Below are 25982 nucleotides of genomic sequence, written 5' to 3' on the forward strand. Positions count from 1 at the left end.
AAAATATATGCAAAAGATACATTTGATAAAGGCCTATTATCTAAAATACACAAAATATATGCAAAAGATACATTTGATAAAGGCCTATTATCTAAAATACACAAATAGAACCATTGAAACTTAAATAATAATAAAATGGAAAAACCTAACTTAAAAATGGGCAAAAGACCTGAACAAACAGCATGAAAAGATATGTCGAAGGCAAATAAGCACATGAAAAAATGCTCCAAATTGACTGTCACTAGAGAACTGCAAATTACAACAAGGAGATACTACTCTCTACCTATTACAGGAGACAAAATCCAAAACAGTGACAACACTAAATGAGGACCAGAATGTGGAGCAACAGGAAATCGCTCATTACTGGTGGGAATGAAAAATGATATATCCACTTTGGAAAATAATAGGGCAGTTTTTTTACAAAAATAAACATACTCTTGGGACGCCTGGGTGGCTCAGTTGGTTGGACGACTGCCTTCGGCTCAGGTCATGATCCTGGAGTCCCGGGATCGAGTCCCGCATCGGGCTCCCAGCTCCTTGGGGAGTCTGCTTCTCCCTCTGACCTTCTCCTCACTCATGCTCTCTCTCACTGTCTCTCTCAAATAAATAAAATCTTTAAAAAAAAATAATAAAATAAAATAAAATAAACATACTCTTACCATCCAATCCAGCAATTGCACTCCTTAGTATCTATTCAGAGTTTAAACTCATATCCACAAAAAACCTGCACACAGATATTTGTAGCATCTTTATTCATGACTGTAAAACCTAGAAGCAACTAAGATGTCTTTCAGGGGGCAAACTGTGGTGCATTCTAGACAAAGGATCATTCAGCACTAAAAGTAAATGAGCTATGAAGCCATGAAAAGACGTGGAGGAACCTTGAATGCACAATAGTACTAAGTAAAAGAGGTCAACCTGGAAAAGCTACATACTGTGTGATTTCAATTATATGACATGCTGGAAAAGGCAAAACTATGAAGATGGTAAACAGATCAACAGTTCCAGGGGTGAGAGGGGAAGGAGGGATGAACAGAGAGAGCACTGAGGAACTGCAGGGCTATGAAACTCTCTGTGACTTTGTAGTGGTGGATACATGTCGTTCCACATCTGTCAGAAGCCACACACTGTACAACAAACACGAAGAGTAAACACTAATGTAAATGATGGATTTCAGGTGATAATGATGGGTTGACCTAGGTTCATCAGTTATGACAAATGCACTGCCCTCGTGGGGATATTGCTAGTGGGGGCCACTATGCCTACAGGTTCCTCTTCATTCCTCTGTAAACCTAGAACTGCTCTAAAAATAAAGGGTTTGTTTTTGTTTTTGTTTTTGTTTTTAAGATAAAAAAATGGGAATGACAAAACCAAAACTCAGGAGCAGGTGATAGGTGATGGGTTGTCACTATAAACAAAAGGCTTCTAGGATTCTGGTTAATCCTTTTTTTTTTTTTAAGATTTTATTTATTATTTATTTATTATTTATCTTCTCTCATTCCGTGGATTGCCTCTTTGTTTTGTTGACTGTTTCCTTTGCTGTGCAGAAGCTTTTGATCTTGATGAAGTCCCTTTTGGGACCAGTGGAACACAGTAGAGAGGTCAGATATGGACCATCAACTCTATGGCCAAATAATCTTCAAGAAAGCAGGGAAAAATATACAGTGAAAAAAAGGCAGTCTCTTCAATAAATGGTGCCTGGAAAACTGGGCAGCTCTATGTAGAAGAATGAAACTCAACCATCCTCTTACACCATACACAAAGATAAACACATAATGGATAAAAGACCTCAACGTGAGACAGGAATCCATCAGAACCCTAGAGGAGAACATAGGCAGTAATCTCTTCGATATCAGCCACAGCAACTTCTTTCAAGATATGTCTCCAAAGGCAAAGGAAACAAAAGCCAAAATAAACTTCGGGGACTTCATCAAAATCAGATATTTGCAAATGACAGTACGGACAAAAGGTTGATATCCAGGATCTATAAAGAACTTCTCAAACTCAACACACACAAAACAGATAGTCATATCAAAAAATGGGCAAAAGATATGAACAGACACTTCTCCAATGAAGATATACAAATGGCTATCAGACACATGAAAACATGTTCATCATCACTAGTCATTAGGGAGATTCAAATTAAAACCACATTGAGTTACCACCTTACACCAGTCAGAATGGCCAAATTTTAAAAAAAATATTTTATTTATTTATTTGACAGAGAGAGAGAGAGCAATCACAAGTAGGCAGAGGCAGGCAGAGAGAGAAGAGGAAGCAGGCTCCCTGCTGGACAGAGAGCCCGATGCGGGGCTCGATCCCAGGACCCTGGGATCATGACCTGAGCTGAAGGCAGAGGCTTAACCCACTGAGCCACCCTGGTGCCCCTAGAATGGCTAAAATTAGCAAGACAGGAAACAATGTGTGCGTGTTGGAGAGGATGTGGAGAAAGGGGAACCCTCTTACACTGTCGGTAGGAATGCAAGTTGGTGCAGCCACTTTGGAAAACAGTGTGGAGATTCCTCAAGAAATTAAAAATAGAGCTTCCCTATGATGACCCTGCAATTGCACTTCTGGGTATTTACCCCAAAGATACAGATGTAGTGAAAAGAAGGGCCATCTGTATCCCAATGTTTATAGCAGCAATGGCCACAGTCGCCAAACTGTGGAAAGAACCAAGATGCCCTTCAACGGACGAATGGATAAGGAAGATGTGGTCCATATACACTATGGAGTATTATGCCTCCATCAGAAAGGATGAATACCCAACTTTTGTAGCAACATGGACGGGACTGGAAGAGATTATGCTGAGTGAAATCAGTCAAGCAGAGAAAGTCAATTATCATACGGTTTCACTTATTTGTGGAGCATAACAAATACCATGGAGGACATGGGGAGATAGAGAAAAGGTAGTTGAGGGAAATTGGAAGGGGAGGTGAACCATGAGAGACTATGGACTCTGAAAAATAATCTGAGGGTTTTGAAGGGGCGGGGGGTGGGAGGCTGGGGGAACCTGGTGGTTATTAGGGAAGGCACAGATTGCATGGAGCACTGGGTGTGATGCAAAAACAATGAATACTGTTATGCTGAAAAGAAATTAAAAAGATTAAAAAAAAAAGGTTAAAAAATGGGAATGACAAAACCAAAACTCAGGAGCAGGTGATAGGTGACGGGTTGTCACTATAAACAAAAGGCTTCTAGGATTCTGGTTAATTCTTTTTTTTTTTTTTTTAAGATTTTATTTATTTATTTGACAGAGAGACACAGAGAGAGAAGAACACAAGCAGGAATGGCAGAGGGAGAAGCAGGCTTCCCAAAAAGCAGGGAGCCCACTGAGGGGCTTGATCCCAGGAAGCTGGGATCATGACCTGAGCCAAAGGCAGACAGACGCTTAACCACTGAGCCATCCAGGCACCTCAAGATTCTAAAGTGGAGTGACAAATCCCCAAATGGATCACTGATGATTTTTCTGAGTCACCCGATTTACCACCCTGCTGATAACCTCAGAAGATAACAGTTTTTCCCTACAGTTTGAACCCCATTTTGAGTGGTGCTTATTGTTATTCATAGTTAAAATCACTCAAACTAATGGTCTCTTAATTTGGAAGCAGTACAGCTGGGATCTGATTTAGCATGTCATCGTTTCCTCTTATTCTATTTGTCTAAACATATCATTAAAAACTTGTCCCCCCAACTATAAAAAAAAGATTTGTTTGGGGTAAAAAGAGGCTCTAATTAAAACAACTCAGTATTTTTCCAATCCCAAAAGGTTCTTCCTTGAAAACCTTCTGATTAAGCCTGTGTGATACACCAAGGACAATCATGACTTTTAAAAAAAAAAATATGTAATTCACCGAACAGATAAGGAGTCTGGCTTGTACTCTTGTCCTCCATAGGGAGCAGCTTAATCTGGTCGGAAGATCACACATTTCCCATGGGTGCTACAGGCTGGAGATCAGACCACAGGGCTGAAATCAGCTACCACAGGAGTTCTTAAAAGGAGAGCAAACAAGGAAGCGAGGAGCTTTAGTTCAGAAAGGGGCATCGTCTCTGCAATTTGGGCCAGAGAAATGAAGAGTTGTGGCTAAGTCCTATCCTGGAGACTGTCCTGCTTTAGGAGATGACTTCCGTCTCACCCACTGCAGATAAAGGAAATGCACAGACCAGCAAGGGGGTGGGACAACAGAGGGACACACACAGGCACACACCATTTATTCCCTCCTCGGGAGTCTGTAAGCCCAGCCCTTCACCCCCCTGCTTCCATTTAACCCTCAAACCAACCCTGCAAAAGCAAGTCTGCTCATCTCACAGGACGGAGATGCAGAGAAGCTGGTAAGCAGCCACGGGCCGCCCGGCAGGGGTTGGTGGAGCTGAGAGTCAAACCCACGTCTGTCCCACTCTAAAACGCATATTCTTCTCTTTAGCATCAAACGCAAGAACCACAACCAATACTACAAAATAACTCCGTCCTGGAGCATCACCTCTTTGCAGGCCCTCAAAGGCTGCCCCCCCCCCCGTCATGTCTCCTGCTGTCTCCAGTCAAGTGGGCACCACAAAGGTGCAGATCCCCACACCCCTCACTGCTCCCCACCAAGCTTAGGAGGATTCCATTATGAAAAGGGCTTCCTACCAACCTCCCTCAAAGCCATCAGCCCCCTCCCAGGCATCACCTGGGCCACGAGAGGAACAAGGTGTGTGTGTGGGGGGGGGTTTGCTCAAGGCAACCACACCCTGTCTACCCCGGTCCAGCCTCAGGCTGAAGCTACCTCCTGCTGTTTGTTCTACCGACAGTGACCGCCAGCATTACCTAAGGTCCAACAAGAGACAGCCCTCAAGAGGGAGGCACTGCTGTAGATGGCGTGCATGTACATGAGGTGAACCATCAGCTCGGCCAGCCACCAATAGCAGAGGAGGCGACCCAGCCCCACAGCAAAGGCGGAAAGGTTGGACTTCAGTGAGCAGTACTCTTGCTGCTGCATCTAAAGTAGAAACAAAAGAAGTCATTAGATTGTGCCTTCATTTTTCCAGTCTTCCGAAGAGTCCCCTAGACAGTATTCCCAGCATCCTTCTCACAAACATGAGTGCTCTATCTACCAAAACAGGGCTGGATTAGTTATGCATTGTTCTTGGGTGAAAAAGTCACGCCCGAGCATGGGTGGAATCAACGAACTAGCCTCGTGCCAGGAACCAGGAGGGGTTCTGCAGCCCTTCACCCCAGCAACAGCACTGCAAACACCAGCCTAGAGGGCAGTATCTGACGTACTCTCCCTCAGGACCCTGGAGTCTCTTTGGGCTCAGGTGTCACCCTTTCTTCATCCATCACCCACCCACAATGGAAAAATGGTAAAAGTAGGGCCAAGTCAGGAGGGGTCATAGGAGAATGAGACAGAGCCTGAGAACAAGGGAAAAATCCGATGTGGGTGTGTCGTCTTACCCGCAGTTGTATTTGAAACAAGGCAGAATGAACACAAACAGGGACAGTATGTGGGACAAGTCTCCTGCTCGCCACACAGTGCAGCGTGACAGTTTAGGGATGTGGACTTTGTGGTAAGAATGGGGATCAGACTCTAGCACAAACCACACAACTGTGTGATCCTGAGCAGGTTACTCCATCTCTCTGAGGATTGATTCCCTCATATGTAAAGTGAAAATAAATATGGTAGCTTCTATAAAGTACTAAGCACAGCACCTGGCCTATAAAAAGCACTGGCTAACTGGTAGGTACTATCCGGTAGCTTATATGCCTCCTACTGGGTCTTCTTCACATTCTTCCCTCATGGCATCCCAGACTACCAGCTTCAGGGCAGAATTAGGACACAGCTCAGAACCAAACACCAAAGGTGAGAGAAGGATGTTTGGACTTTGGGTTATTCATGGCCATAGACAGATTACTGGGAGTTCACTCAACACATAAGGACAACATAGAACGAGTCTGATCAGAGGACCTGGGTTCTGGGTCTTGCCTCACCGCCTGCTGTTTAGGGACACACAGTAGTTTAAAACATGCAGATGCTGAAATGCGTAAGCGCCTTATAAAATGTGTGTGAAATCAGTTTCAGCCGTATACCACTAGACCAATGCGCAAACACAAGAGAGAGCACATGAGTGTTCCAGGACCTTCTCTGACAAGATTTTAGTAGACAGAAGCCTGCCTTGTAATACAGAGGTGAAACCAATGCATAAATGATGAAGTTGAATCTGCAAACATTTGCTGGCAGAAAAAATGGACGTGATTTAGCTTTTGACAATCTGGGCTCCCGCAGACGCTCCCCGAACAGGAAAAGACACGCCTTGAACATCAGAGGTGCAGGGGTCCCGCTGCAGCCAGGGGTGATAGGCACTGCCCTCAGAGAGGGAGGGAAATCTTCATGCCAGGAGATTTATTTTTATTCCATTTTGACCACACATTCTACACTTTCTCAACCTGTCCTCTCAGCACAAGACGCCAGCTTCAGAAATTCTGGCTGCCTCTGCGACATCGCAATAACCTGCACAATGGCTTGCTCCCTCTTCCATCTGTGTGGGTAGCTACACCAAGGCAAGCTCGTTGACTTAATATTTTTGTAATGTAAATTGATCAAGAGGAATTTCCTTTTTGTATGCTTTCCACAGCTGGCCTTCGCAAGGTATTTTGCCCAGCCTTACCAAGCTGCCTTGTTAGAAGCAATGGTAACTGCTAGGAGGGATCTCCCAGGTCATCTGGGAAGTGTCTTCCTGGAAGAGGACTGGGCACATCTGGGCTGTGCAGACCCACAAAGATCACAGCCAACTGCAATCACAGCTGAACTACACGACCCAATGCACATCCCCTTCCAGGCATAACCTGAGGGTGGTTTTCCTTCGAATGCGCACCACAAGTGCGCATGCTCTGCAGGACCGCACAGCGTCTGCAGCCGTGGATCTGCAGGCCAACACTTAGGTAACGCCTCCAGGCAGAGACGTCTACCCACCCAACCACCATGTCTGTTACTGAATTGAGAAGAAAAGGAAAGAACCCGAATGTCCAGCAGGAGGAGGCTGGTCAAATGCACGAGTCCACCTCAATACTATGTAGCCATGAAAACTACTTTGTTTAGTGTGCGTAAATAATGGGAGCCTGGAAAGATACACACCAAAATGGCAACAATGATTGTATTTTTTTGGTAAGATTTTTAGATTGCTTTTGACAATTGGTTATTATTGTAATAAGGGGAAAGTACTGGAATGTCAAGATACTGTGAAGACTCCGGTTCTCTCTATGGATGAGGCAAGGTCCTCTACTTCTTCACTCTTCTAAAAAGTATCAAGCTTCAGGATCTCGCCTGGGCAGCCCGGCGTCCTCTAGGGGTAAGTATTCTGCTTGTTCTCCTACAATGGACCCATCTTTATTTCTCCTCGACTTCCCACCTCACTAGTTGATTTTCTTACCTCTCTACTGAGGTCCTCTTTGTTCATTCTCTCCAGATCTCTAAAGCAAATTCATTTTGACCTCATGGCCATCAACATATGAGGAAACAATTATGAACACAGTGTCCATTGGTCTGTGGAAGAGTTCTCACCAAGGCCGTCAGCTCAGCTAAGACATGAAGAGACACGTAAACCATTCCAGACCACAGGTGGCCCTTTCCTGGTGCCACACTCCTGGAGGGAAGCAAGTTCCCAGCTGAACGGGATAACGGCCTCAGAAGCAGTATGGACAGAACACAATCTTCACACAACAGAATGTCTCCAGTTTCTAAATAAGCAAATCTGCACAAGGCACGTGAGCCCAAGCACAAGCCCACCCCAAGCTCAGGTCCCCTGAAGACCAGACCTGCACCTGAGGCCTCAGAGCATGAGTGTGCAGTCTCAGCCCCAAGAGCAGAGAAGCAGCTGGACAGGAGGGGAGCCCCACCAGGCAATCAGGAAAACATGTCTACCCAATCACCTCTTAGCTCCAGGCAATTGCCATTCAAGTTCAGTTCAGAGGCCTGCCTTAGCCTCCCCAAACAATGTGCAGTCTAAAATGACACAAATATCTGTAATTAAGGAAAAACACGAGGTGCATTTTGTGGCTGATTGGCTTCCCAATAATGGCTTATCTACTGTCCCCAGGGCAAAACTTCCCTACCCAGTTTAATAAGGTATAATTATGTGTCATCATTGGACCAGAAGGGGCTGGACTTTTCTCTGCAATGCCCCCTTTTTGATGCTGGATGCCTCTTCATTCAGAGGAACAGAACTGTCTTCCTTAATCATACAAATGAATACAGTAGAAGGAAAACAATCCAGTTTTTTATTCTATTAGCTTGTACTTTAAAAAATGGTTATTCATCTTTCTTTAAAGTCATACGATTCAGTCCATTTATACCTTCAATTCAATTCGTATGATTCAGTCCATTTACACCTTCAATCTAGTTGACTCCCTTTAATTTAAAAGAAATTCAGCATTTGTCCCTTGCCGATCCAGCAGAAAGAAAAGATATGCCATACACAGCTCACCTAATGAGCAGGGTTGCTCTATTGTCTGCATGCAAGCATTTCATTTGCAAGATCTCAAACTCAGGGAGTGCCAACCTTCAGACCACTGCAAACTGCCATCAGTGGGAATTTTTAGTTAAGCCTGTACTAAAAAATACACATTAACTCATCTGCAAAATGCATTTTAAAACACATTATATTTCAAAACCTCATTTCATGCAAATTGCATAAAAAGGAATGTCGAAGTCTTTCAAAGACAGTCTGATGACAAAAGATGACAGTTCTCAAAGATGAAAGGTTCTTTTCCTTCACACACTAATAATACAGATGCTTAAAAGCACCAGCCAAAGTCTTTCCTGGAGCCAGGGTTCGACTGTGCCAACTCGGCTCCCACCTCTGCACTTGGGTCAAGGGCACCACAGCCAGGAGTCTTATCCTTTGTGATGGAGGAACAGCTCTCCAACCCATGGTCACAGACCCTACCCTACTCCCAACAAAGCCTTCTGCAGTGAGCCCTCCTCTCTCCCTCCCCAGGCATCCAGACTACAGCCGGTGGGATCCCGTAGCCAAAAGCAGCTGCCACAGGACAGGGACCTGCCCCGGCCAGCTTGAGCCTTCAGACCCAGACATCCACTGGGTGACACCACATCCTCTGACTCCTATGGGGCTGGCCGCCTTCCACCCTGATCTGTATTCAATTAGCCTCTCTTTGTCCCTGTGTCACCATCTATGACGTGGCGGTAACAAGAGTGCCCCCCTTGTCCAGCGGCTATAAGGATGAAGGAGTTCGCACGTACCAAGTCTGGCTTGGAGCAGGGGCCCAATGGCTGTTATGAATTATAGTCTGTATTATTCCAGATGGTCGCCAGAGCCTGCCCCAAACCCTGAGCGGCATATCTGGGGCTTGGTCTGCCTGCCCACCTCTTACCGACCCTAGACACTTAAGGGCTGGGCCTACCCCGGCACCTGCAGCGACCACCTGCTTCTCTCTCCTGAAGAGACAGAATTGATACACTGGCCCCTTCTAAGGCCAAGAATGGCCACTTCCCAGGATCCCGTGCTGCCATGCCCACTGATGTGACGGGACGCCCTGGGTCTTGGTTCTGGCCTAAGCCTATGTTAGTTCACAACCTTGGGAGCTTCCTGGGGTAAAATCAGAAACTGGCCCCTCTGTGGGGAGGGCAGGGAGAAAACGAAGATGCAGAGCGCTCCGGATTGGTAGGTGGCAGGTGTAAGGGGCAGAGGAACTTACACACAAGGCGGGTCTCGAGTAGCTGCAAATCCCCACCCCCGCCTACCCAATCTTAAAAGTTTATATAGAGGCCTTAACTGGGTTCAATCACATATTCAGGCCAGAGGTTCTCAGTGATACCTTACTCTCTCAAGTCTGTGTCCTTGAAATAGCTCCTAGTGGGGAACAGCAGGTGGAAAGCACACTCTAAGAAGGGGAAGGCATGAGGAGCCTCTGATTGCCTGGGTTCAGCTTGTGGGTCAACCAGCAGTCAGAGCCTCATGACCTCATAACAGCTTCCCCAGAATTGCCAGTGGCTTCCAGCAAACAACAGTAGCAGTAATCATTAACACCTCACAGCATTTACATGTGAAGCTACGTTACCTTTAGGAAATCACTTAATCCCCGTACAATCCTGTGACTGGAGGTACTATTACTCTTCCCATTTCACTGATAAGGTAACAAGAGTCACAAATAAGGTAAGTAGCGGCGCCTTGCTGGATCAGTGGGTTAAAGCCTCTGCCTTCGCTCAGGTCATCATCTCAGGGTCCTGGGATGGAGCCCCACATCGGACTCTCTGGTCAGCAGGGAGCCTGATTCCTCCTCTCTCTCTGCCTGCCTCTCTGCCTGCTTGTGATTTCTCTCTCTGTCAAATAAATAAATAAAATATTTTTTTAAAAAAGAGCATGGTATCCTTTAATTCAAGAAACGTGATGCAGGCTGTTTGCTTCTAACTCCCACAGGGAGCTTTAATAAGAGAGGAAGAAAAGAATGACAGGCGCAAATTCCTAAATTCTCAGTTCAAGCAATGGATTGAAACCCAAGGATCTTTTGTCACTCTGCTTAAAACAAAACAAAACAACAACAAGAACAAGAGGGGTGCCTGGGTGGCTCAGTGGGTTAAAGCCTCTGCCTTCGGCTCAGGTCATGATCCCAGGGTCTTGGAATCGAGCCCCGCATCGGGCTCTCTGCTCAGCAGGGAGCCTGCTTCCTCCTCTCTCTCTCTCTGCCTGCCTCTCTGCCTACTTGTGATCTCTGTCTGTCAAATAAATAAATAAAATCTTAAAATAATAATAATAATAATAAGGTAAGTAATTCACCAAACGCTCTCAAGCCAGAACATAGCAGGAATTCAAACCCTGACAACAGGGTTGGGCTCCAGGGCCTTTGCCCTTAGCCACCAGGCAAAATAACTGTGAGCACTGTGAGATAACTTGTCCACTGGGGGTGGGAGCACAGCCCTCAGTGAGGAAAAGCCCCCTCGTCTACCACACTCTGCCTCACCGTCCTCCTCCACACCAGCCCCCGCTGCACAATTCAGCCTGCTCAGAGGAAGAAGTGGGGGCCCCAGGCTCTAGACTAAGCGAATAAACAAGCCTTGTGTGTAAGTGCCTCTGCTGATTAAAACTGCCCCCAGCCAGCCTGTCCTCTAGCATCAGCCCTAGCTGAGTCCACAGACCACGGGACTAGAGTTTGAGTTCCAAAGACTCAAAAATAAATGGGGCAGGGCACCTGGGTGGCTCAGTGGGTTAAAACCTCTGCCTTCAGCTCAGGTCATAATCCCAGGGTCCTGGGATCGAGTCCCGCATCGGGCTCTCTGCTCACCGAGGAGCCTGCTTCCTCCTCTCTCTGCCTGCCTCTCTGCCTACTTGTGATCTCTGTCTAATTAATTAATTAATTAATTAAACATGGGGCACGTGTTCCTCAAACTCCAAATGCTGTCTGAGATGGCCTTCAAGCTAAGGCACTGTGGCCTTTTAACAGGCAAATTCATACCTGCTCATGATCAACGTGCAAATTTCACATGCCTTACTTCACAGAGGACACCTCTTCTGTGCCTCCCTCATCTTGTGGATACTATTTACATACTAAAAAACTTGGGTGAAAGACACATTTTCCCCATAGCATGCTTAATACTGTCATTTTATCAACCAGTTTGGCCTTCTGGTTGGTTTCCATGGTGGGGCTCTGCTGCCCCCTGGTGGCAGAGTCTCATTCTGGGGCTCTCCTTGATCTGACAACCTAATAACTGAGAATGTCAGTATTGTCACTTCATGTTATATTCATTCATTCACTCACACACTCGTTCAGAGGAAATGTGCTTATAAGCTCTTCCAGCTGGCTTTCTTCCCCTCCTAGCAGCCTCTTCCTTCGTGGCCTCCAAGACGTAATTCTTTCACCACCAGCTTATCTTCCTAGCTAATTGCTCCTCCCCTTTAAGACCCATTTTTCTCACAGGGGGTCAGTGCCCCATTAGGACCGTCTATACCTGCAGAACCCTAACAGCTGTCTTTATTTGCCCTGCAATGTACTAAACATTTGGACTTTTCTAGACTGACTTTCCTATGAATCTTCCCAGCCCACAGAGAAAGGTTCCAATTTGCCTTGTGAGTTCTCTGCTTTTAGCAAGTGCTCCCATTTTGAAAGGAGTGAAAAAGAGAGGGGTAAGATACAGCTGCAACCAGCGTCTCCACACCTGAGTCCCTACAGGAAGAAACCTGGTCACCCCCAGCCTCCAGCCCCCAACTCTGCCAGGGAACTCAGAACTGTGGTTCTCAACCTTGAGCTGGCAGCAGAATCACCTGGAAGGCCTATTAAAATCAATTGCTGGGCCCCAACCCAGAGTGTCTGAACCAGATCTAAGGTGGGTGCCCAAGAATTTGCATTTCTAACAAGTTCCCAGATGATCCTGCTGCTGCTGCTCCTAAGGCTACACTGTGAGAACATCAGCTGCCATGGCTAACCACCTGTCTTTCACACAATAATTTTAAACATAATTTTCAAACATAAACTTCAAGTTACTTCAGACAGAAGAATGATCATATGTAACCCAAACCGAGGTATGAGAAACCATATGCTAAACACATATCTGCCTAGAATATCAATTTCACTTGAAGATTTATGGAGGATAAAAGAGTTAAATAATTTAATTGGCAATTCTTAAGCTACACATTATTGTTATAATGTGTATATGAAATACACAAGTGTATAATGTATAGATAAATACACAATATAAAAATGTATAATGAAATACACTTTTGAGTATAATGAAAACCTGTGTGGGATTTTTAAGACAGAACATGGGATTTCTAAGAACCCTGTTACTTTTCCAGGGAGCATCTTTCACATTGCACTTTGGAAATACATATCAGTACTGCTGGCTCTGCACTTGGAACTCATCCCAGGCGTATGTATGTATGTGTGTGTGCGTTTGTGCATGTGTGTGCATGTGTGCACTGTGCACAGGCATGTGCTATGTTCTGTGTGCACATAGGCTGTGCTATGTGTGCACATACGTGTGTGCACCTGCATTGTTATTCCCACCTCCATCAAGACTGTTTTGTTTTTGTGGTAGGAGATAGAACTGTCCCTCAAGAAACATAGCTTTTAGGTATGATTGATTACTAAACCTTAATTGACTTCCTAAACATGTTCCATTAGGCTGGCTGCAGCATGAGAAGGAAAATTCTAAGTAGGAGGGAGAAGGAGGTGGGAATGACGAAGGCAGCTTGACAGGAGGTTCAGACAAAGCTGCAGGGAAACTGGGTCCTGGGCAGAAACAGGCACTGGGAGCCCAAAACACACCACTACTGTCCAACTCTAACTCCACTCTGCTGTCTTACCTAGTCACCCTGAGCAGTTCCCAGGCAATGATAGAGTTATTTCATTAGCAGTTTGTGACAATAAAAGAACATGGTATTTGCCAACCAACAGCTTAGACAGTTTCCCTTTCCACTTTTTCCAAGTAATACCATTAGAATCCAATTTTTTCTTTCCCCAGGACCTCCCAGCAGTGGCTATCCACTCTTAAGTTCCCTGCTGTGCCCAGTTACTAATCCTGGTTGCTAGAGACCACTGAAGAGTCGGGGGAGGGGGAGGGTTCCTTGACCCAACAGGCTCAAGAGACAAGTGGACCTTCATTTCAAATACATACTCCCCCTAAGTATTTCATTTACTATGTAAGCAGTCACGACAATCACGTGTTTTCAATCTGTGAGCCCCCCCACCCCCGGAATGCAGAGCCTCAGGTGTCTCCTGGATGGCCATGACCAATAAGGGCAGAGGTTTGATCTACAGAATATCAGCCCAGTCCCCAGGGGGCCCTACCTTGGCGATGAACTCCGGGAAGCTGAGGATGGGCCCGTTGTGGAAGACAGGGTAGTAGAAGACATAGGCCACCAGCCAGGGAAAGGAGTAGAAGCTGCTCCCACAGGGCACCTCTTGCCAGCAGAACTCCAGGCTGAAGCTGGTGTAATACAGACAGCGCACGGTCAGCGTGAACTGCAGCAAGTAGTACTCATTTTCTGTCTGGTACCAGCCTCTCTGCAAAGTCCCAAAAGAGAACAGCCCTTGAGCGTCAAAGAAGGATAGCATCTAGGCCCCTAGGAAGGAGATCAGTTCCACAGGTAGACCAGCTGTCCCATAAAGAGGCAGCAGGTAAATTTCCCTGGTGATTGGAGCAAGGAGTGAATGAGCACTGGGCGGCGGAGTGTCTCTACCACCATCCATCCATGTAGCATCAGGCCTGATGCACTACAGTGAAAGTTCTCCCAGAGACACAGCTCACGGATTCATCTTGACATGCAGGTGAATACAGTCAGCGGGGACTTTGACAGTTCCTCCAGCAATTCAAAAGGCAGACAGAGGCTTACGAATGTCATACGGGATTCCTGTCTTCAACGTATTTTTCCTTTTGTTCTTCTATTATTCATTTGGCTCCACGTGTAAGTGAGCACTATTTGCCAAAGAAGCTTTAGAAACACAGTCAAGAAAAACAGTCCCTTGGAACTAGAGGGTATCATGCTTAGCGAAATAAGTCAATGGTAGAAAGACAACTATCATCATATGATCTCCCTGATATGAGGAAGTGGAGATGCAACATGGGGGCTTTGGAGGATAGGAAAAGAACAAATGAAACAAGATGGGATCGGGAGGGAGACAAACCATAAGAGACTCTTAATCTCACAAAACAAACTGAGGGTTGCCAGGAGCAGGGGATAGGGAGAGGGTGGTGGGGTTATAGACATTGGGGAGAGTATGTGCTATGGTGAGTGTTGTGAAGTGTGTAAACCTGGCGATTCACAGACCTGTACCCTGGGGCTAATAATACATTATATGTATTATGTTTATTATTTTAAAAAATTATATGTTTATTTTTTTTAATTTAAAAATTATTTAAAAAAAGAAGAAGAAAAAGAAAAGAAAAACAGTCCCTGCCCACCATGTATCTAAATTCTCATACAGGAGATAGGCATGGAAGTACACAATGCAACATGAAAAAAGAAATAACAAGCATGTACTAAAAATGTCTGTGGTAAAATCTAAATAGTATAACCAGGAATAAAATTATGGGTCATTTTATAATCATCATGCTTCTATATTTTCCATAATACTTATATATTGCTTTTTTAATGAGAAGAACAATTTATGGGAATACAAGATAGAAAACTGGGACAAAGGGAGGAATGGTGAATGTGATGCATGGGGACACTTTTAGGGCTTCCACAGAAAAACTAAGCACTGAAGAGTTTCTGTTCCATGCCCGGGACTGAAGCAGCCACCAATAAAGACTGAGAGAACGATGTGGGCAAAAGCATGAAAACCCAAAGCAACAAGTTTCTGGTCATTTTTTCCCCTCGGGCAGTATTTCTCAAATCTCTAGTCTACACAATAAATGGACTATTCATTCTCCACCAACACCCACAACTGATACTAACTATCCCCAAACAAGTGATAATTACCATTGAAGCTTTTACCCTACTTTCTCTCTTAAGCCCAGATTTTAACATATGTGCTTAAAGTGTTAGCCCCAATCTGTTGATGAGAATGAAGAAAAACTAAGATAATATAACAGAAAAAATAACTGAATTCTCAAAAGCCTAACCATTTTTACAAAATCACTTAACAGATATCATCTTATTAGAGCCTCAGAACAACTCCGTGAGGAACACAGAGCACCTATTACTTCCATTTTCGAAATGATGTAATTGAGAGTCAGGTTAAATGACTGTCCCCAGTCTCACAAGTAGAAATACAGTCACTAGAAGAGCAGAGGAACCAGGTCGTCCACTGGCTCAGCTTTCCCATCATGTTCTTTCCCATGACCTTGCCAAGTGCTGTCACTTGAATCAATGCATGAGCGAATGAACAAGTGAACTAAAATAAAGACACTGCAGAATTTCAGTTCTATGATGACCAAAGAAAGAATATAAAAACTTCCTAAGATTTTCTGGGCCAGGAAAACACCTGCCTTATCTGTCTCAGGGGCCATCATGGGCACTGGATGAGATAAGGAATGTGAAATTTTCCTATAAATTGTAGAGCACTCTACAGATGATTTTTGTTAAATGCAGAGACTATTGCTTTCTTTTCCCACTGTTCCTTACCCTCTGTTCCTGCAACATCTGGCACCACCCATGCCTATTAAACTGGGAAAAGTACAAGATCGACCCTGGGCAGCCTTAGATGGTTAGGACATAGATTCAAAAGACAAGACTGCAGAATGCAACACACCAGGACTCACATGTACCAACCCCACGTGGCCACTAGGGGGACCCCCACCATGCTTCCTCAATTGACTCTTGGCTGAAAACAAGACGTCTCCCTAATGGAAGCTCTGCCAAAGACAGCGTCTCCTTCCAAGGGTAAAACGGCAACACTTACCTTAACTTCCTCCACATCCTGCAGCCTCAGTGTGGAGAGCAGGAGGAGAGAACAGAGCCATGTGAGGAACAGCGACCGGAACTGGGCTACACAGAAGGAGATGAGGGTGTGGAGAAAAATAATGGCTGTGCCATGGGCCCCCAGCACACACCAGGAGGCCCATATTCCATAAGCCCCCAGGATCCAGGGTCTGTGCTGCAGACAGGGAGGGATCCAGGGAGAGAGAAGGAAGGAGAGGGCCGGGGAGGAAAAGACAAAAGAATTAGCTATATGGGTATTGCTATTAAAGGTTTTACATATAAGAGCATAATACTTAGTGATCCATTAACAAAACTATTCTTACCGCCCCAGGGATTTAGTGTAACACAGACAAACAGGATTCAAAAGGACCTTCCACATTAACCCCAGAACTCCACCAGATCCACCCAGAAAGAAGGAACCACTTTCAGGCCTTCAGCCAAAGCCACCCAGACCACTGGATTCCCCCAACAAGATACTTCACTGACTTTTCAACAGACCTATGGAAGCAAGAAAACTGGTGGAAAAACTACTAATCTGGAACACTAGCCCCTACATACACTATTCTGCAGAACTGAAGGTAAAAGAAAATGCTGGTGCACGTTTTCTCGGGAGTCTCACTGAGACAACTGGGCCATTCAAATTCACAAACGGCTTTCGAAACTCCAAACCAGAGATTTAAATTAAAATATTTTGGTACATTTTTACTAGCATATCATTCACAATCAAACTGATGTCACAGAAAAAGTGTATCTTACCTACTTTATACAGTATTGTGGCCTTTGCCTAATCAATCTGATGGACAAGTTCATTCCCATCTTAGCAGAATCAGAGTATTTTCTCTCCAGTTATCAAGTTTTGTAATTACTGACACTGAATAAATAATTAAAGATGTCTTTGCTTTTATGATATATTCTTGGTCATATCTGGATGGTAAATCTTTACTTAAAAGCCACAATAATATTTTAATATTGTTTATAGATACATATTAACCACATATTATAGTGGTTTAATTATTCAAGTTTTGAAGTCCAACTGCCTAAAATAAATCCTGGTGTCCCCATTAACTAGCTGTGTGGCCCCCTGGCAAGTTACTTAATCCCCCTGTGCCTCAGTTTTTTCATATGTCAAATTAGGATAACAGTATCTATTTCATGAGCTTGCTGTGAGGATTGTTAATGCATGTAAAATCCTCACAACAGTATCTGCACACATAGGAAGGACATTACAAATTCTAGGTATTATTCCTATAGGGAAATATGATGAGTCTTTTTGGTGTGCACTTGAAAATATGTTTCCAGGAATACACTTTGTTAAAAAGTGGGGAATGCTTGAATTGAGGTCTTCTTGTGAAAACAAGAATTCTTTAAGGCAAAGACAGATGTAGACCAGGAGCTGTAAATCTCATCTTTAGATGCTAACTCTTCCAAAATATTGTCTAAATACAATTCTTTCCCAAACCTACACTCCAGCCCAAGAGAGAACATTTTAGATGAGCGGCTAGGTCAGCCACTTTTAAGTTCCAAGAAAATCAGAGAGATCTGTAGTTCTGTTTTACAATTTTTCCATCCTACTGCCCACAGAAAACAGTCACATAAATTTACTTCAAATTTTCCCCCAAACACTCATCTCTGAGCAGAGTCCAATTATAAGAAGCAAGGTTGCCAAAGACCATTTTACTGATTTTAACAAATGGGGGGGGGTTCCAACAGGATCTAGAGGATTGACCACCAGAGATCCTTTTCCATGGGCTACACACATACACAGCCACATTTTTATTAAGCATGATTTGATCCATGTGGAAGAAGCCTATGTGTTCAGCTTTCATTTGGAAACTTAACCACAGACTAAGGGGCTTCAATATGGAAAAAGCGGAACAAGATTCTCTGATGAATTTAACTGTGCTCACCAAAGCTACCTAAGAGGCACACAACTCTGTCCCAATTCTCATCCCTCATGGCCTTCCTCCTGCTCAATAGGACAGGCAGGCAACACTTGGTACTGTTCCAAGATGGCGGACACAAGGCTCTCATGTTACCTGCACACTCTCCACTATCCCTCGTATCACCTACTCCTTCTCCCCAGTAAGGAGAGGCAGCTCTACCACACACATCCATGGCAGACAGGTGATATAAAGGAAAAGATGTAAAATAGGCAAAAACAATCACCAATTTTTTTTTTAAGTTATATAAATAAGAACCCCACTATACTCCTGAGAGCATGATCAGTCATCCATGCCTTGTTCTCTGACCGGCATCAGAAAAGGACCATCCCCACATTCAGTACAGCCCTTAGGACACACCTCCTCCAACCACTAACCCTCCACATGCATCTGAAACTGGCAGAATCAGCTGGAAATAGAAGAGAACATTGCCCACCAGCAAGCAGCCCCATGGATGGCCTGCTTCTCTGAGGAGGAAGAGGAGGGGGAGGGCTCAAAGGCCATTTTCATGTGCAAAGGCCTAAAGCAGCCCTGTTCCACCTATTTCTATTCCAAAACTGCTTGTCATGATCTCAGGGTCATGAAATTGAGCCCCCACACTGGGCTCTGGGCTCAGTGCAGTCTGTTTCTGCTTCTCTCTCTCTCTCTCTTCTCTCTGCCTCTCTCTCTCCCCCTCCCCAAACTCCTGCACTCTAAAATAAATAAATCTTTAAAAATAATAAAGTAAAGGATACAAAGTGTAAGCCACCCAAAGCTTGAGAATAAGACAGGCTGGGTGAACTCTGCTGAGGCCCAGGACTGTCCTGACCCCCTTCACTTGCCTCACTCCAGGCTCTTCCGTTTCTAATAGAAGACGAAAAGGCAGGTGAGGGAAGAGAAGAAACTTTTAAAAGTCTAACAAACAGTAAGAAAGAAACTATATTTTTGTGGTTATTCGGATTCAGCTGAAGAGCGAATGTAGCAGCCTTCCTAAAGGAACACAGTGCTTCCTGCCCCGGACTGAAGGACGGCCACCTGTCCGCTGCTCCCTGTGTTGACACCAAACGGACCCTCTGCTTGACAGTCCCCCTCCGCAGGCTAATTGTAATTACAATTACAATATTGTAATTGTTCAAATTACAATAACGTAGGCCCAGAGTCTAACATGGCACCAAGCAGACAGCGAGCATCCCATGAATACTGGGTAAGTGAACAAATGTTGAGTGGGTAGATGGGGGGGATGGATATGCTTCCCCAAGTCTTTGGGCTTAACCTGGTAGTTATGACTAACAGGTGACAAGAAGTTAGCACCAACACTTGGGGCTTTTTAGTCGACGAACATGAAAAGCTGCTGTTTTCGAAGGTCTGTACTTGTACCGCTGACCCCTCATGAACCAAGGCGGCTGTGCCAGTACAGATGGAATGGAGTCATTTCACGTCTCGCTGCCTACTGCCTGCTTTCCACTCACAGGAGTCTCTTACTACTCGATTTGTGTTGTGAAAGCTCAGAGAGTTTGGTCAAGGCACGGGTCCCAAGCCATGAAGGTGGACATCTGTGGTAGAACCCACTGCCTCTCACCCAATGGATGGGTTCAAGGAGACTAACCAATTGAGCTGGTGTGTTTCCGAGGATGAACTCAGCACCCCTGCGAGAAACTTCACCCTTCTGTTCTTCAAATCTTCTTAATCAGGAGTAAGGACCTAGCCCCAGGAAGAGCGGCTGGCAATGCCCCCGACCCCGCCATCCTTCTCTCCCATCAGCTTGCTCTGAGCTGCAGGCACCGAGTGACAGGAGGGTAGGGCTCCCTCCTCAGCTCACCTCCAGAGGGAAGGGTGAAAGGGTAAAGCCTTGGTGAGGACTCCTGTTGGCAACATTACCAGACTTTGCTGTCTATGAATTATTTTTGTACAGCTTCCCAGAAACCACTCAGTGGGGGCATTGTTTGAGAAATAAATAAAAAGAATCAATCAATAATCCTTATGCATGGCATAATTTATTATATACTATATAATCAATTGCAGCTGCTATTAAATAGATATATATATTTATATGTATATATCTCCCCAAAGAGAAAAACCAAAACCATCCCAGAGTCAAAACAACCACATTCTAGCCTGCCTTTCCTGGGGGCAAAGGCCAGGGGGCCTTCACAAAGCAGACTTCAGTCCTCCCTAGATATGCACTGAGGGAGCAGAAGAGTCTGGTTAGCACATGAGATTCCTATTAGGTGTGTGGTTTCAATAAGATGCTGGCAGGAACACTGCTCACCACAGCCTTCCAGAGGTTAGTTTACTCATTTCAGCCAGTGCCACGGGACCACATTTTGCAGTCCTGTGGCTGACGAGCTCAGCTGGTCAGAGCCCCATGCTAATGATGTGGGTTCTGCCAGTCAGAGGTACACTGAAGATTCAGCTCTGGGGTTAGCAACAGAGCCACCCGCAGCCCCCACACCAGGCCAGCCTCCTCAAAAGGTGCACACAGGGGTATTTTTATTTTTAGTTCCGAGGGCAGAGAACGCAATGTCTCAGGCGGTGGCAAGGCCACAGGGGTGTTCAAGAAGGGAGGCAACGGTCTGACCCACCCAACGCACAATCCAATCATAACAAGCCCACAGCCAAAGCTCCGGGCCTTCCTCAGCCTCCCCTCCCGGCCTCTGACCCAGGCTCGCCAAAACCCAGAGAGAGCGCCCTACCCAGAGAAAAGGCGTTTAACCTTGGCCAAGAAGCTCAGTGGAAAGTTTTATTACTTATCCTGGTGGGAAGAAAAGCGAGAAGAGCAATGCAGTCACACTTTTGGACATAACCTGCCTCTCTCTGGGAGGAGGTGCGACCCTCAAAGGAAGAGAGAGGAGACATAGATGGAGATGGGAAGCCTCCTTCAGGACTTACGGACTGGAACAGCAAGACTAGCTCAGATGCTGACATGCCTTCCCTGCAAGGGCTGTCTGTCCACACCTCCTGACCCCTCCAGGAATGGGGAAATACAAGACAGCTGCAGCCCAAATCTTCCACTTTGAGGAAGTCCCATAAACACCCACCATCTGGGACACTTAGTCCAGGTGGTGAAACACAAAGCTAATGGGCCAAAGTTGTGGTTCCTACTTACCTATCAGGGCCAAGCAGACTCAGACAGAGAAAGCCCTGTGCCCCAGCCACAGGCAGAACCCCGCCCACCAGCTGTCACACAAATCAAGCCTGCACCTGAGATGAGGGGATAGACAGACACACACTGATGACTCAGTGCTCTCCCCCTGATTTTGCATAGGATGTGCTCTACAGATACAGAGTCCACCTGCCCACCCAGGCCTGGTACAGAGATGCAGGAAGCTAAAAGAAGCAAACACCTGCATTCCTTCAGACCGCAGCTCAAAGGCACCTCCTGGGAAGCCTTCCCTGACATCCCCAGGCAGATGGGGCCCCCGCCTCCTCCCAGGCACCCAGCGCACCACGGCAGCAGGTCCAGAATCAAGATCAGTATTTAGCTTCCTCTGTGTGCTCACCCAACTTTCTCAGGGGAAGGGTCTGTGTCTCAATCCTTCCCCCCCATCCCCACAACCCAACCCAAGTTTGAGAGAGGGTCAGAGAAAGACAGGCAGGGGAGGTGTGTAGGTATGGCTGGACAGACAGCCTCTACCCTCAGGGTTTCAGAATCTCAAGACAGTGGCCTCCTTTCTTGAGCACGGTAGAGGTGGCTGCTCCCAGAAGCAAACACACAGATCACAGTCATGGCACACAGCAAATGTCAGCAGCCCACAGCAGCCCTTGGCTTTCATCCCATACAAGCATAACCCTGAAAAACATCAGACCCTCACCACTACCCTGAGAAGCAGGCAGCACCTTCCCTATGGCATAAATGAGGAATGGGCTCAAAGATACTACAACTAACTGGCTTATAAGACCACGAAGCTTAAAGGTGGCAAATGTGGGATTCACTTAAGTACTCTTAAGTATTCAGAATACTGCCTAAGATAAAAAGAGCCTAACTCAAAGTTACAAGCAAATTAAGTGGAGAAACATCTAGATCCTAAACCAGGTATATTTCTAATGCTGGTACATGCAAAACAGCAGCTGAAAATGGAGGCAGTTTGGAAAGGAGGTGCATCCGGTGGTGAGCCTCTGGAAGGTTAATCCACATCTAGCATTCTCCACCGGGCCAGATCGCCTGCGGTGAGGGCTGCTTCTTGGAGGCAAGAAAACCTCACTCTTTATGCATAAAGCATAGGTATGCATATACGACATAAACAGTGTATCTGTGGTATTAAAATTTCACAGTAAGTCACAGTTGGGAAAAAGGTGGGGGTGGGGGCACCTGAGTGGCTCAGCCAGTTAAGCATCAGCCTTTGGCTCAGGTCATGATCCTGGAGTCTCAGGATTGAACCCCACATCAGGCTCTCTGCTCAGCCGGATGTCTGATTTCCCTGTGACCCTCCCCTTCTTGTACACACACACACACACACACACACACTCTCTCTCTCTCTCTCTCTCTCTCTCTCTGAAATAAATACAAATCTTTAAAAAATAATAATAAATAATATTAAAAAATAAAAAGGCTCAGAGAGGAAGGGGGGCAATAAAGGAAAAAGAAAAAAGCTAGAGAGACATTAACCTACAGGAAGCAAACACGAACTGGCAAGAACAAGTGAGAGGCAAAGGAGACCAAATGGACGTGGCCATCGTCAGGCCCAATACAGGTACAAGAGTCATAAGGGGGACAGGAGATGAAAAAGTTGGGTATGCCCAGGGCACCCTCAGTTTTCCTTCTGCCCGCTTCATTCTTCCACATGTGCAGTTACAAGTATATCAAAAATCAAAACAGGAAAAAAAAAATCAAAACAGAGAAAAGATTATTTATAAAGTCTGTAAGGCATAGAGAAGAGGAAAACAGCCCCCACACACGGGCCACCAGCTGCAGAAGGACAAGGCTCTACCAGGGTTTTGGAGGGTGCTGGCCAGAGGTCACTTGGGCCTCAATTAAAACAAACCATCAAAGGGAAAAAAGGGGTGGACCTGCATCTCCTCCAATGCTATCTGATGAGGGAGCAGAAGGCAAGCTGAGGGCAAAGCTGAAGCGGACAGCCCACAAACACCCCCTGCCCCATGGGATATACAGGACACTCCTCAGGCACTCCTGGCTGCCCTAAAGGAACAAATAGTTAACTTAGATCACAATCCTGCAAGACATGGGTCTCCCTCAGTTTATAAATGTCCTAGTGAGTTACATGGAAGAAGCTTGCTTATCAACAGCCTAACTTCCAGAGACCAAGAGCTCAGTTTCCTGAAGTCCTAACATCACCCTCTCCTCCATAAAATTGAGGGAGGCTGAGACAGAAGGAAATGTAAATAAAACTGAATTTCTTTTAAACCTGCAGCCCATTCATAAGGACGTGTGATAGGAGGAATGTAACATTCCTCCAGGAAGCTCCCAACTATCTCACTCTTAATGCCTTACTAGGGGGGTAAACAACCTTAACTTATCAATGGCAAGGCCTCCAGGAGCCCATGGCTCTTAACATATAAAAGTTCTTTCTCAAAACCTCCCTTTTTCCTCACCTCTCCCAACTCAGTAGTATATAATCAGCCACCCCTCAAAACCCCAGGGCAGCAGCTCTTTCTGCCCACAGATCCTGTCCCTGTGCTTTAATAAGCACAGATTTTACACCACAGACGTCTCGAGAATTCTTTCTTGGTTGTCCGCTCCAGACTACTTCACCCCACTGAACCTCACCTCTATTCCAAAACCCCATCATACCTACTTCCCATCCCAACCAGACATGACTACTATCCAGAATTTTAATAGTTATCTCATCTTTGTAAGCATACATGTGAATGCATCATTTAGTTTTGCACAATTCTGAGCTTTACATGGGATCATATCTGATGGAATCCTCTGCAACTTGCCTTATCAGCTCAACGTGCTGATCCAAAAATTCAACTGTGTTGACCATCACAGCTATGATTCAGTCCTTTCCGTGGAATAAATTCACCACAATTCTCCTTTTCCCCATAACGGACACTTGGATTGCTTCTGGTTCTTCATTACTATAAACATCACTTCAATGAATGTCCTGACTCATCCCCTGACTGGCAAAAAAGAGTTTCTCCAGGGGATATGTCAGAATTCATACTGCAGCTATGGGCTCGGCACCTCTTTGTATTGCAAAGAAAAATACATATTCACAAGCTCTCTGTAGGAATTCAGGTAGCCATTACTTGACACAACCAGGAGTTTTGTCTTTGTGCAACTGGAGAGTATAAAATGATATGGTTTTAAGATGCATTTGCTTGATTACTAATAAAGTGGAACATGTGTTCCAAGTTTATTGGTCATTTGTGTCTCCTCTTCTGCAGATTTCTTTCCACATCCTGAGCCATTATTTACTGGGTGATTTGTCTTACCTTGGGAAATTTCTTTATGTATTCTAAATACTTATCTGTCAGCTTGTAAATTACCTATTAGTGACTTGCTTTTTTTTTTTTTTTTTTTAGGTTTTTTTTATTTTTTTAAGAGAGAGACAGTGAGAGAGAGCATGAGCGAGGAGAAGGTCAGAGAGCGAAGCAGACTCTCCATGGAGCTGGGAGCCTGATTTGGGACTCGATCCCGGAACTCCAGGATCATGACCTGAGCCGAAGGCAGTCGTCCAACCAACTGAGCCACCCAGGCGTCCCGTAGTGACTTGCTTTTTCACTTTCTTCATTGTCTCTTTGGATACATCCAATGATGTACACACTGCTGATTACACAGGATTATACACTGATAAGTTTAACTACATTAGAATAAGAACTTACCAATTCATTCCTTCACAATTTCTACTTTTTATCTTAAGAAATCTTTCCCAACCCTATCATTAACAGATATTCCACATCACGCTTTCTAAAAATGATATACCTTTTCACTGTTAAGTCCTTACTCTCCACTGAAAAGGAAAAGTGTGCATTTCTTTCTAACACAGCTAAACAATTGTGTCACCAACGTTTATTAAACACTTCATCTTTTCCACACAGATCCGAAATGCTAATTCTGTCACAAAACAAGTGTCCCATCTATGCACAGGCATTTTCTAAACTCTATTCTGTTCCATTGGTCCATATGTCTACCCTGCTGCCCATACAACACTGTCCTCATTATCATATTTTTATAAGTCATAATATCTGGTAGGGTACATCCTCTGGCTTTGGTATCAATTTTATACTATCTTCTTAAAAGGTAGGTTCCCTCTTTTTCTCTTTTCTGAAAAAGTCTGGGAAAGATTTAGGTCATTTGTGTCTTGGATTTTTGGTAGAGTTGGTATATTACTAGTGTTTTCTTTACAGACAGATTTTTGACTAGTGATTCAATTTCTTTTCACGGTCATAGCACAATTTGGTCATTCTATTTCTTCATGAGTCAGTTTCAGTAAGTTGTATTTTCTAGCAATGTGCCTGCTTTGCCAAAGTTTTCAAGACTTTTGGTGTAAAGTTGTACAAAACATCCTCTTACTATATATTTTCATCAGCTTTTCCATACCTAATACTGCTTATTTGTGCACTTTGTTTTTCCTTGACCAATCTTGCCAGTGAAAATTTTATTAATTTCTGCTATTATTTTTGTTGTTTCCTTCCTTTCCTTCTATTCTTTCTAACTTAAGTTGTATGCTTAGTTCAGTATTTTTCAGCCTTTCTTTTTTTAATATGAGTATGTAAGATTATGGTTTACAATTAAGTATCATTCTA

At 44.9% G+C, this 25982-nt stretch overlaps 1 protein-coding gene across 4 annotated transcripts in view; it reads right to left on the minus strand.

Annotated features, from left to right (window-relative positions):
• Positions 1-25982, minus strand: part of HHAT (hedgehog acyltransferase) — a 360097-nt gene that overhangs the window by 245813 nt on the left and 88302 nt on the right. For all 4 annotated transcript variants that reach the window (XM_059412956.1, XM_059412955.1, XM_059412953.1 and 1 more), the window contains exons 5-7: positions 16334-16528; positions 13778-13993; positions 4808-4979 (exon numbers count right to left, since the gene is read on the minus strand). In XM_059412956.1, the coding sequence (XP_059268939.1) occupies positions 4808-4979; positions 13778-13993; positions 16334-16528 (583 nt within the window). The remainder of the gene's footprint in view (positions 1-4807; positions 4980-13777; positions 13994-16333; positions 16529-25982) is intronic.

The sequence above is a fragment of the Mustela nigripes genome, chromosome 10 (assembly GCF_022355385.1).
Source record: "Mustela nigripes isolate SB6536 chromosome 10, MUSNIG.SB6536, whole genome shotgun sequence".
NCBI classification, from domain to species: Eukaryota; Metazoa; Chordata; class Mammalia; order Carnivora; family Mustelidae; genus Mustela; species Mustela nigripes.